We start from the raw sequence: 14,217 nt of genomic DNA, 5'->3' as shown, positions 1-14,217 counted from the left end.
ATCAGATTCAAGGCTCTGATGCTGGCATACAGAACAGTCACTGGGTCTGCTCCAGCATACCTAAAATCATTTATGCAGAGCTACGCGCCCACTAGAAGCCTGCGGTCAGCTAAGGAACGTCACCTTGTTGTACCAACAAAAAGATTCACCAAAATACTTTCCCGGACTTTCAGCTTCATCATACCACGTTGGTGGAATGACCTTCCCAACTCCATCCGTGAAGCTGACTCACTCTCTGTCTTCAAAAAACGACTAAAAACACATCTTTTCCATGAGCACTTAACCAGTCATGGAAAAAAAAAAATTTTTGTTGCACTATTATCTGTTTTGAATGCTATTTTGATGCTAGTGAATCTTTGTAATATGGCACTTTTCATACCACTGTCTCCTTAAGATGATTCGCTTATGTTTTCCTCTTTTGTAAGTCGCTTTGGATAAAAGCATCTGCCAAATGAATAAATGTTGTCCATGTTATTTGTCACCTACACAGTACCTAGTACCATGTTATTACAATCTGATACCATCACTATACCATGGTACTGCCCCAGCACTTCTGGATTAGACAATGACAGATGATACAAAGAGATGCTGGTTATGCAAACAGCACCTGTTTTTTCTGGACAGTTCAAACTGGAGTGGGTTTGATAATAGTTAAATTTAAAAAGAAGTTGGTTTGCATACCGCACAGCTGTCTCGCAGGGCATCAAACTTGCGTTGGATTTCGTCCCGATGGGCCTTTAAAAAAAGAAATGAGAGAAAATTGGCATATTTGCAAGTAGTGTGCACTCTGCTAGAGTGGTTGCGTTGAGTTCTGCAGTAGAGTGCATTTGAGCAGATAGCAGAGCCATTGTGAACTGAACTCAAGTATGACAGGTATGATGTCATGCTGTTGAGCATGAGGATGCATTGAAACTGAGTGCTCGGAGCTGCAGAGAAGCGTGGGAAGATGTTTATAGCACTGTTGAGATGAGGAATACAATGGACCATAGGAAGAATATGCACAAACACATGATTATTCATTATGATTGAAGGAGATGAGTTGTGTTTGCAAAATGGTGGTATGAAATGATACAGCAGATATCATCTTTGACGACCGTGTGCTTTGTGGGAGCGCTAATAATTATTTTTGTACCAGCACAATGTGCAAGTGGGCTTGAGTGGGAGTGTTTGCACTATCTGTGGGTGTATTCTGTGGTGTATTCTGTGGTGGTAATAAAATTCATGAAAATACAGTGGAGCATTAAATTATGTCCATGACACTCACTGTTAATTCTAGCCATGATTTGTGTGTCAGTAGATCAATATGATTAATTATACTTCTGTTCTTTATAATTATATGGAGCCTATATCCAATAAGTCCTATAGGGAGCGTGTCACTGTCATAGAAATATGCCTACACTCAACAAGGACACATTTAATGTGCAAAAGCACGTAAGTCCATATTTCAATTCTTTTAATTCATTGCATATACCCCATTTACACTACCAGCTTTTTATGAATGTTATCAATGCCTGATAGGGAATAGACCATATAATAGAACACAGACGGTGGGTGCAATAACCGGGAAAACCTTGGAATTAAATTGCACTTGGCCCAGTCCTTTGGTGCTTTGCGCTGGCAAATGAAGATCTTGTTGCTGAAAAGCTACACTGCTTTGACAAAAGCTGAGCTACTGCAACGCGTAATTACAAAAAAATTAGTAAAGATAGTTCCTAAATACTGGTCTCCTTACCCGGAGTACAGTGATCTCCTCCTCAGCCTCGGCGGTCGTCTCCTCCAGCTCAGTTTTGGCCTGCTGAAGTTGACTCTCTAGGGCGTGTCGCGCCGCCTGCAGACTGCTGATTTGAGCTTCTCTCTCCTGCAGGGACAGCGTGAGCTCCGAAACCTGACGCTTGATCTCCAGCTTCTGTTCTTCATGTTCCAGACCCATCTGTGGAGAAACACAGAGCAGCTCACCCATGAGAACCATAAGTTAAATCTCTTGAATCTTTGCATTTCATTTCATCATTTCATCATTTCATTTTTATTTCCAGTGTGGTCCATACCTACCTCTCTGAGTCTGGCCTCCAGTTCCATCACTCTACTCTTGTTGGTCTGTTCCTGCTGTGTTAACTTCTCCAGATGTTCCTCCAGCTTTGCATTCTGGGCCTCCAGTTTACCGGCCTGAGACTCCAGATAAAATTTCTGCTGCCTCAGTTCAGATATCATCTCCTCTTGAGCTTTCCTGGACAACATAAACAAAATTGTCATGTGGGTTTGTAGAGGAATAGCCTGCTGGAAAATCCAGGTCATACCAGCTCAAGATGTCAGGGGTTGAGGGATGTTGTGAGACACAATGTAAAGTGTTAACATGGTAAAATCAGACTTAAATGACTTATTACTTTTGTAAAACAGCAGCACATTCACAATGGCTTAGAGTGTGCTTCATTCGACCAGATTTCAGTGGAGTTTTGATATAATGCATTGTGTTTACTGTATATATTCGTGTTTGTAAACTCACATGTTTTTCTGTGTGTAAATGCTGCTGTTAGCCGCCAGTTTGTTGGCCTCAGAAAGCTCAGCGATTCTCTGCTCCAGACTGGTCATCTTGGACTCCATGGCGTTGATGGTCTACATGAAAAAGAGCCATTTATGTGTAAATTAGAGCATTGATAAATTACAGTTGATCCTTTATGATCAAAACTGCTTTGAATTTACATGGTTATTTCATAAAGGCACAAGGACTACTATTATGATAAATCTAAAATGCTTTTTTGCTGTGTTTTTGTCCTTTTTGGAGCTTCACTGAGCATTAAAGAGCAGCTTGAACATTCTTAAACATTTCTCCTTTTGTTTTTCACAGGAGAAAGAAAGTTTTTCGGGTTTGGAACAACATGACGGTGAGTAAATTATTTTTGAGGAGGTGAAGTACTCCTTTAAAGGTAAACAACAGAGGACTTCTTAAATTTTCCTGTAGAGATGAACAAAATAGCATTATTGAGCCAGTACATAAACAATGCCCTGCTCTTTTGCATTTTACACTTTTGCATTTATATATATATATATATATTTAATATTATATATTATTTATATCAGAATATTTAATTTTACTTTATTATAATTTTGTAAAATAATACATAGATTTAATATATATATATATAATTTAATAATTATTTTTATAATTATTATTTAATTAAATTTTATTTTCTCATTTTTATTATTTTAATTATTTTTCTATTTTATCCCCATGTTTTTGTTTTTATTGTTTGCTACTGTTTTACACTTGCAAATGTAACAAAAAAAATGTCCACTGTTGGGATTAATAAAGTATTTTCTGTTCCATTCTAATACACAGTACATCTAACATTACTATCATAGTAGATATCGGGTTTGATTTGGTAGGAAATTTCAGGCTTCTGTCATTCGTCCTTGCGTGTTTACGTCACATTCTTAAACAAAGGAAAAAAAGGTCTGGTGGCAGATATGCAACTTATTTGCTCAAATGACATATTTTTCGGATATACTCTATCTTGTATGATTTTCTTCTTACAATCAGTATCTCTTGCTAGTCAGATCCTCTCTGATATGATCACAGGCAATCCTGCATGTACCCAAACCATCAGATTCACCACGCAGAAGATCAGTGTCGAAGCACAACTGATGTAAAAAACACAACAATGCTCCTCTGCAATTAAATTGCAATTTTATAATTCAACCACAGATGCTGATTGAAAGCCAAGAATTCCTTCGTGTACCTTTAATATTTTAAATTATACTGAGCTTTCTGTTTTCCCAATTTAAAAGCAAAAGATCATCAGAATAAACAAATAACATCTTGTACCGCGGCCTGATCACTGATGACTTTGCCCTTCTTGCGGGACTCCTCCTGATACGTGTTGTGTTTGGACTCCAGCAGCTCCTTTTCAGCCATATCGACCTTCATCTGAGTCTCCAAAACCTAAAAATCACACAAAAGCACAGAATTAATACTGACGAGGCCTTCTAAAGGTTTTCATCTGAAGCCAACTTAAGTAAGGATCTTTTATTCATTCACCATTAAATTAATAATGAATGTTAATCCAGACTATATTCTGGGCAAATTCAGTAATGGAAGTACAATTCTCCTTCAGCTGTGACATGCCATGGCTAGGGGTGTGTGTTCAGCCCAACCTTGATCTTGTCTTCATAAAGCTGCTTCTTCTGTTCCAAGTGTGTTTCCATACGCTGCGCTGTGGCCTGGGTGTCACGCAAGTTCTCTTCTAGTTCCTGTATACAGACCACAACAGAAGAACCAGTCACGCGTCTGTTTTAATACTCTGATTACAATCCAGATGAAAATATATTGCTCAGAGATTGCTCTTTATAGTTCAAGAGATTGAATGGAATTCTATGTTGTTTCATTTAACCCTTTAAGCTCCGAAGGCGTTTTTAAAGATTTCATTTTTCTGGGGGCCTGGGTAGCTCAGCAAGTAAAGACGCTGACATCCACATCTTCACAAGTCAGGCTTGACTCCAGTCAGGCTTCCTAAGCAACCAGTTGGTCCAGTTGCTAGGGTGGGTACAGCCACGTTGGGTTAATCTCCTCGTGGTCACTATAATATGGTTCTCGCTCTTGGTGGGACGCGTGGTGAGTTGTGCGTGGATGCCGCGGAGAATAGCGTGAGCCTCCACATGCACTACGTCTCCGCAGTAACATGCTCAACAAGCCACGCGATAAGATGCGCGGATTGACAGTCTCAGATGCGGAGGCAACTGAGATTCATCCTCCACCACCCGGATTGAGGCGAGTCACTTCGCCACCACGAGGACATTGGGAATTGGGCATTCCAAATTGGGGAGAAAAGGGGAGGGAAAAAAAAAATATATATATATATATATATATATATATATATATATATATATATATATATATTATTTTTCAAAAACAAACAAACAAGGAGGAAGTGTTTGGTGTCATAGTAAAAAAAACTTTTCACATTTTTTGATGATAAAGATTTTGATCTCTCAGCCAAAAAAAAGAAAAATTGCAAAAAATTAAATATTGTTCTTATTTTTCTTATTTGACATTATATATCTCTGGTGTAAATAAGGTAGCTCAGAAAAACTGCTTTTATTTTGTTCCCAATCATGTCAACTGTATCTGTGAAAACTTTTGTGTTGATACAATAAAGCAATCAAAAGTTATAGCATTACAAAATAATTTATCGTAGTGTCCAAAAACATTTCCATGTGTCTAAAAGCCTCACCAAACAAAAATATGTATATAAGAACTAATTACACATTCAAACACAACAATGACTAAAGGTTTACCTAGAATGTAGACATGATTTTAGTAATGAGATTTCACAGAATGAGTTTCATTCTGTGTCATTTGAGTCATCATTGAGTCTGTGTCATTTACTTGGCGCCATCTCCTGGTGGTCATATGTAACATTGTGCTTCATGTGGATTATCTAATGATCTATGTATCTGATTACCTTATGTGTGTGGTTTGTGATATTTTCTGTTCTGTTTTTTTTTTCGTGAAGTTATAAGCGAAAACGGGCATATAAGCAACACCAACATAATTGTTAGACATATACTTAATTATTACTCACTATATTTTTCCAACAACATATGACACGTGGTTATTTGATGAGTTTGATGTTTTTACTGATTGCAATAATATGTACAGTGCATTTTTTTTCTTTTACAAATTATCAAAACTGAACACTTCTGATTTGTCTGCAAATTTCAAAAAGCACTTGTTCAGTTTTGGTCATAATGCCTTCATGCATTGGAAAGAAGAGCTTATAAGATTTAAACGATACCTATTTTATGTTGGTCAAGACAGTAGTTATTTATATTTTCACGATTATTCTTTTTTTCTCGTGGGTGGGCCCATCTGAGCTTAAAGGGTTAAATGTAAAACTTTGAAGAAATAAAAGTAGATACAAATCAGCCAATTGTTGACATACAGTAAATGTATAAAAGCTATGAAATAAATGTTGATAGCATATCACAAATAATTTGGTCTTGGGAGAAATGGATGAAAGATGTTTGAGATCATTGAGATCTCTTCTGAAAATGAGACAAACATGAAACATCAGAGAAACATTAAATTCAATATAATTAATCGTGCTGTGTAAACACTCTCATTTTCAAGCAGTTAATCGTGACTGAACCATAAAAAGCAGTAATGCATGAATCCTCTGATTAAAAACACATAGTCATTGTGACACACATGATCGTGGCCAGAGAAAGAGATGATCCACTCTCACAATCTGTCACTTTTGGAGCCGTGACAGGGGCAGAGAGCATGCTGGGAGCTCAGAAACGAAATGGGTGAGACTGCCAAGCTAGAAGAGACAGATAAAGACCGAAAGGGTGTGTGTGTTTGTGTGTTTAATGTAATCACGAACGTTTGAAAAGGTATATCGCCTGTGACTAAGTGTTTCATGTCTTAATTAAGTAGGCCTACTGAGTGTGTTTAGACATTTCTGGAGCGTAGCAATCAAATTTCATTAGCACATCTGTGAAGGGAACAGCATTCCTGATAATGTTTGTTTGTGTGTTTGTTTGTGTTTTATATATAGTATGTGTAAATCAGCAGGAGTTTTGTGCTTGCTCACATCTCAGCCTTACCATGATTTTGTCGGCCATCTGTTGGATCTGTTGTGACTTGGTCTGGATATCTTCTTTCAGTTTAGTTTCTCTCCGTTCCACCAACTCCAGCCGCTTCACCTGGTTCTCTAGAGTCTTCTTTCCATCCTGTTTCATTACACAGAAAACAAACACGATTGATGATGTTCTCCATTCTTGATGCACTTCCATGTTGTCATGGTAGACATATATTGTTCAAACAATGCCTTAAAACATGGATTTTAAAATTGGGGAAAATTCTGAGAAAATATATGTAAAATAATAAAATAAAATAAAATAAAATAAAATAATAAATAAATGTAATTCAATAAAATTCAATTTTATATATATATATATGCAATATATATATATACTGCAAATCCATATTCATTTAAATTGAAGAAATTTTTATTGAGGTTTATACATCTAACATTACTCTAACAGAGGGTAGAAAAGAATAAATGTTGTCAACGTAATACAAAGTAAATATTTTCGGAATAATATTATTTAGATTTCTCAATTTAGTCTGATGGAAGTTTGTCATACAATTGAAATGCATAAATCTTAAAAGTTGACTAAAACATTTGTTTGAGTATACCAATATCAACATCTATTGTTTGTTGTGGAACAACATTACTATCAACCAATACATCCCAATCCAAACCCAAACTCTAACTATAAATCTACCCCGGAGATAAATGGGTTGATAACTATGTTGTTTAATTCCCGTAATCCTAGAATCTAGTTCATTGATAGGAATTTTTTTACAGCATGTGGATCCAGGAATGGATGTTCTAAATCACTTCACAACTCTTGCACTTGGTAGATATTTAGACTTATATACATCATTGGTCATTAGGACCGTTTGCCCCCCGATGGAGCATTTGAGTCATATCTGACCTCAGTTTCTCGTAAGCGTCTGCGCAGACTGTCAGTGGAGTCCTCTTTGGTCTGTAGACGCTCCAGGTCTCGCTCCAAACGTTCTTTAGATTGACGAACATTCTGCAGCAGTTCAGTGGCTTCTGTACTCGCCATCACAGCCTGGAAGAGAAACAGTTAGAGGACATAGGTCATTTATGCCTGATATCTGTGCCAACTACTTCTGTGATCCATAACAAACAGGATAAATAAATGTAATGTAAATGTTTATGAAGTACCTTGCTGAGCTTCTCTTGAAGTTCTTCAATCTTTGATTGTTGCTCTGCATTGGTCTGAGACATTTACAAATAAAGAGGCTTAATATCATCAAGCATTAGCAATTCAATATTTTACTACTGTAAAACAAAATTATAATATAAATATAATATCAAATATAATGACAACAATAATAATTATAATAATAACTACATGTATGCATATTATGATTAATAAAATAATATTAATACAAAAAATAACAATAACCATAACAACAATTATTATTATTTTTTTAGTAGTAGTTATAGTAGTAGTAGTATTAAATTAATAATAATATTAATAACATAATAATAACAATATTGCATGTATGCATATTATTATTAATAAAATACATAAATAAAATAAAAACAATAACCATAACAAGAATTATTATTCTTTTTTTTTAGTAGTAGTCTTAGTAGTAGTAGTATCAGTAGTAGTAGTATTAATTTATTAATTAATAATAATAATAATAATAATAATAATATTACATGTATGCATATTATAATTAATAAAATAATATTAATACAATAAAAACAATAACCATAACAATATTTTTTTTTGTAGCAGTATCAGTAGTATTAAATGAATAATAATAATATTATAATAATAATATTGCAGTATTTAATGAATAATATTCAAGTTAATTGGGTTCCAATTTTTATTTTATTTTAGTTTTCCGCAAAAATAAAGGCCTGAGTGTTAAGAATATAATGCTATTGTCAAACTAATTTATAATAAAAATTATAATATAAAATATAACAATATATAATAATAATAATTATAATAATAACTACATGTATGCATATTATTATTAATAAAATAATATTAATACAATAAAAGTAACCATAACAACAATTATTATTTTTAGTAGTATTTATAGTAGTAGTAGTATCAGTAGTAGTAGTATTTAATTAATAATTATAATAATAATAATAATAATATCGCAGTTTTTAATAATATTCAAATTAATTGGGTTAAAAAAATATATTATAATAATAATAATTCCAAGGCCTTATTTCAGTTTTCTGCCTAAATAAAGGCGTGAGTGTTTGAAATATATTACTATTGTAAAACAAAATTATAACAAAATTATAATATCCAATATAACAACCACAGTTATACTAATTATAATAATAACTACATGAATGCATATTATTAATAAAATAACATTAATACAATAAAAATAACAATAACTATAACAAGAATGATTATTATTCTTTTTATTAGTGGTTATAGTAGTAGTAGAATCAGTAGTAGTAATATTAAATTAATAATAATAGCTCAGTATTAAATTAATAATAATAGCAAGTTAATTGGGTTCCAAAAAAGAAACTCTTAAGGTCTTCTTTTAGATCTTCACAGGTCAGAAGGTTTATAATTGTTATTCATAATATATTACTATTGTATAATAAAATTTGAATATCCAATATATTATTATTATTACATTAATTCTGTCAATATTATATAATTATGTATGTGAATTTATTTCCTAATCAATAAACGCAAGTTTGAACACCTGTGTGACTCTTTCTATTAGCGCTAAAGCATGGGTAACACATGACTTAGTTTGGAGACAAAAGGATTTACTTGCGATTTTGTAGTTTTTGCACATTTTGGAATATTAGAGCTGCTGTTTCAATGTAATTGTATGCATTTTTGTGGTCTTTTTGATGTCTAAGTAGCAGCAATATGAGATGCTAAATGTTTATAATTTCACAGTTCGCAATCTGCAATCGCAAAACATGACAAAATTATCGCTATTATGCTTTTTTGGCCCAAATTGTGCAGCCCTAGTGACCCACAGTGTTTGCTTTTTAACCAGGGTTTCACCTGGTCTTAAGACTTCTCATTGTAGTAACAGTGATTTGGGATTACAGTAGTTTGTACCTTCTGTAGTTTGGACAGAAGTTCTTCCATCTCAGATTTTCCCTGTTCTTTAGCCTGAAAAATAAAATATAGACTGACCAAACCATATTCAGTGTTTCAGCTGAACTCTGACACTAGACTTTTGGACAAACCTTCTGAATCTTCTGTTGATATTCTGTCGCTTTCCTCTTCAGTTCCTCGCTGGTCTGACGGGACTCTTTCAGCTCAGATTCATACAGGTCACTACGGCGGCGAGCGGCGGAGAGATTCTCCTCCAGTTGACGAATAGACACCCGCATCTCCTCCAGCTGAGCGTGGTACTCCTACAGAGAACATGAAAAGATGATGACAGAGATGGTCATAAAATAATAATATGGTACATTGTCTACATGCTGGAGTCATGTTCTCAATGTCCATTTCTAACAGCAAGAATAGAAACAGGGTCAGTGTGTGTAAACTACATGAATGTGTTTTTTAAGCTTTAAAGTGAGTCACTATCATCTTCAAACTGAAAAGATGGATCAGAATAGTCATTAAATCTTCTCCTTTTGTGTTCCACAAATCATGACATTTTAATTTTTGGGTGAACTATCCCACAATTTTGCCATTGTGAAAGCATAATGCAGATGAGATGGAAACAGTCTGAGTAACCACGAGAACGAGAGAGCCCAGCCGATGAAAAGCAGAGCGGAAAAGTGGAGAATTAAGTGTGCTGAGTGGGTGAAAGGGCAGAGAGTGGGCGTATCGAGCAAGTGTGCCAATCAGAGGGCCAATCTACCCCAGTCTGTTCATCAGATATTAGATACAGCAAACACATTTCATCTACTACATGTCCGACGAGGCCACTACTGCCTAACAAGACGTCTAACATCATTTAATGATATTAAATGATAGTCTGAGACTACACTTGAGGCAGATGAGGAAATTTTGCTAGACAGGCATACAAGATAGAATCAAAAGTGTCTCTGTTTATTAAAGCTTGTCGAACAGCATGTTGGACATGCTCCTTTGAAATTGAATAATTGCAGGTTACGTACATATGAAATTAGAAGACGTGATTTTGTTTCAGTTGCTACAAAGAATTTTTACAATTATTTTTCTCATTTCAGTCTATGGAGGGCAAATCAGAATATTGAAACAGATAGTTGCGGTTCTGAATGCATAACATATAACACAACAGAACACAACATAACATAACATAACATATAACATATAACATATAACATATAACATAACATAACATATAACATAACATATAACAACATAACATATAACATATAACATATAACATATTACATAACATAACATAACATATAACATAACATAACATAACATATAACATATAACATATAACATAACATAACATAACATAACATAACATATAACATAACATAACATAACATAACATATAACATATAACATATAACATAACATAACATAACATAAAATAACATATAACATAACATATAACAACATAACATAACATATAATATAACATATAACATATTACATAACAACATATAACAGAACACAACATAACATAACATAACATGTAACATAACATATATAACATAACATAACATATAACATAACATAACATAACAACATATAACATAACATAACATATAACATAACATAACATAACATAACATAACATAACATGTAACATAACATATATAACATAACATAACATATAACATAACATAACATAACAACATATAACATAACATAACATATAACATAACATAACATAACATAACATAACATAACATATAACACAACATAACACACCACAACACAACATAACATTTAACATAACATAACACAACACAACACAACGCAACAAAAAATAACATAACATTTAACATAACATATAACATAACACAACACAACACAACACAACACAACATAACATAACATAACATAACATTTAACATAACATATAACATAACACAACACAACGCAACAAAACGTAACATAACATTTAACATAACATACAACATAACACAACACAACATAACATAACATAACATTTAACAACATACAACATAACACAACACAACATAACATAACATAACATTTAACATAGCATATAACATAACACAACACAACGCAACAAAACGTAACATAACATTTAACATAACATACAACATAACACAACACAACACAACATAACATAACATAACATTTAACAACATACAACATAACACAACACAACATAACATAACATAACATTTAACATAACATATAACATAACACAACACAACGCAACAAAACGTAACATAACATTTAACATAACATACAACATAACACAACACAACACAACATAACATTTAACATAACATAACACAACACAACACAACGCAACAAAAAATAACATAACATTTAACATAACATATAACATAACACAACACAACACAACACAACACAACATAACATAACATAACATAACATTTAACATAACATATAACATAACACAACACAACGCAACAAAACGTAACATAACATTTAACATAACATACAACATAACACAACACAACATAACATAACATAACATAACATTTAACAACATACAACATAACACAACACAACATAACATAACATAACATTTAACATAACATATAACATAACACAACACAACGCAACAAAACGTAACATAACATTTAACATAACATACAACATAACACAACACAACACAACATAACATAACATAACATTTAACAACATACAACATAACACAACACAACATAACATAACATAACATTTAACATAACATATAACATAACACAACACAACGCAACAAAACGTAACATAACATTTAACATAACATACAACATAACACAACACAACACAGCATAACATAACATAACATTTAACAACATACAACATAACACAACACAACATAACATAACATAACATTTAACATAACATATAACATAACACAACACAACGCAACAAAACGTAACATAACATTTAACATAACATACAACATAACATACAACATAACACAACATAACATAACATAACATAACATAACATAACATAACATAACATAACATAACATAACTTAACATAACATAACATACAATATATAACTGCACAGCACCCATAGAGACGAACTATTAAACTATCTATACCTACATTTATGGGTGTTTCTTTAACTTTGGGGAATTTTAGCCTTGTGAATTTTTAGAAAGTAAAATCCAGTTAAAACATTTTTCACACTTTCACAAGTTTATTTAATTTATCCAACAATGTCAAACAATTTACATTCATCATAGGAGATTTATAATTTTCAGAAAATTCCCATTCCAACACATGCAAAGGACATATTAAGTTATTTCGCACAATTTGACAAAATTACAGCTTAATTGGAAATGACGTCCAATGAAAATACTCTACTCACAGGTGATATTTCCCTTGATGCTCTTCACTGACACTTTTGACGAACTTTGTAAACAAGTACAATAACTTAAAATAAATACATTATATATATATATATATATATATATATATATATATATATATATATATATATATATATATATACGTATCTATATATCTATATCTATCTATCTATCTATCTATCTATATATATATATATATAAAACATAACATATATGTCTAAGTCTAATATATATATATATATACTATATTAGGGGCAGAATTGTTTAATGTGGTGGAAATGACCCCACAACTGTAGGACAGTCACATTTTTTACAATGGTTCATGCTTATTTCATACTTGTTTGGAATAGTTTATCATAATTTTAAACATGTAATATTTTATAATGGATTTTCAAAGTTTATTATTGAAAGTCTGGGTCTGAGACAAGGCTAAAACAATAAAATCTATAAATAAAAGGCATTTGAAAAGTACCAAAAATAAATTATGAATGCCTGGTAAAAAGTTTCCAAGTCCATTTTAATGTGACCTTCATATAACAAAAAGAAAAAAGTTGAAATCTGTTTGTTTCAATAAAAATCAACCCCCGGGACATGAAAGTGCCTGAAGTTGAAGAAGCATGCTTATATGTCAGGAAATGTAGAAATATAGAAATGTGTGTTCTATATATTAATTAAGTAGTTTTTCTGGGTTGATTTTAACAATGCCCTTTAGCGTGACTACATTCACAATACAGCTTGGCTTCTCATATTTATAGCTTAACTAACTTATGTAATTTCTCTCAATCACATAAAATAGACACAAGTTCCAAACATAAAGGACAGAGAAGAAGTGCTTGACATTTCGTGAAATTACCTCCCAAATTAAAGTAATAATGTAAAAAAATCAACCCATAGTGAGTCAACACAATCTTCGTATGTCAATCTTCTCCGCTAATGTGACTGGTTAATTATCAATCACGAGGTAATTGCTCTCCTGCGCAAATAACATCAATCATAATAATGACGTAATGTAGGAAAGTGGGGCTGGAACTGAAAAAAATCTGCTGTTACCAACATACTGAAATCACTCTAAATGTGAGGTTCACCCACCAAAACTAATAATTGCAAATGAGATCTCTTTAGTATCTCAATTGTTTCTCGTACACAGCAATGAGATTATTTGTACAAA

General features: G+C 32.6%; 1 protein-coding gene across 7 annotated transcripts in view; it reads right to left on the bottom strand.

Annotated features, from left to right (window-relative positions):
• The window catches only part of LOC127414519 (citron Rho-interacting kinase-like), a 93,680-nt gene that overhangs the window by 58,371 nt on the left and 21,092 nt on the right, over positions 1 to 14,217 (bottom strand). For all 7 annotated transcript variants that reach the window (XM_051652587.1, XM_051652588.1, XM_051652589.1 and 4 more), the window contains 11 exons: positions 9,795 to 9,965; positions 9,664 to 9,717; positions 7,758 to 7,811; positions 7,501 to 7,641; positions 6,604 to 6,729; positions 4,150 to 4,245; positions 3,821 to 3,937; positions 2,501 to 2,610; positions 2,050 to 2,224; positions 1,733 to 1,930; positions 682 to 735 (listed from right to left, as the gene is read on the bottom strand). In XM_051652587.1, coding sequence (XP_051508547.1) covers positions 682 to 735; positions 1,733 to 1,930; positions 2,050 to 2,224; positions 2,501 to 2,610; positions 3,821 to 3,937; positions 4,150 to 4,245; positions 6,604 to 6,729; positions 7,501 to 7,641; positions 7,758 to 7,811; positions 9,664 to 9,717; positions 9,795 to 9,965 — 1,296 coding nt within the window. The remainder of the gene's footprint in view (positions 1 to 681; positions 736 to 1,732; positions 1,931 to 2,049; positions 2,225 to 2,500; positions 2,611 to 3,820; positions 3,938 to 4,149; positions 4,246 to 6,603; positions 6,730 to 7,500; positions 7,642 to 7,757; positions 7,812 to 9,663; positions 9,718 to 9,794; positions 9,966 to 14,217) is intronic.

The sequence above is a fragment of the Myxocyprinus asiaticus genome, chromosome 24, assembly GCF_019703515.2.
Source record: "Myxocyprinus asiaticus isolate MX2 ecotype Aquarium Trade chromosome 24, UBuf_Myxa_2, whole genome shotgun sequence".
NCBI classification, from domain to species: domain Eukaryota; kingdom Metazoa; phylum Chordata; class Actinopteri; order Cypriniformes; family Catostomidae; genus Myxocyprinus; species Myxocyprinus asiaticus.
The sequence above is the reverse complement of the archived record's forward strand: the minus strand, read 5'-3'. Positions and strand labels throughout refer to the sequence as shown.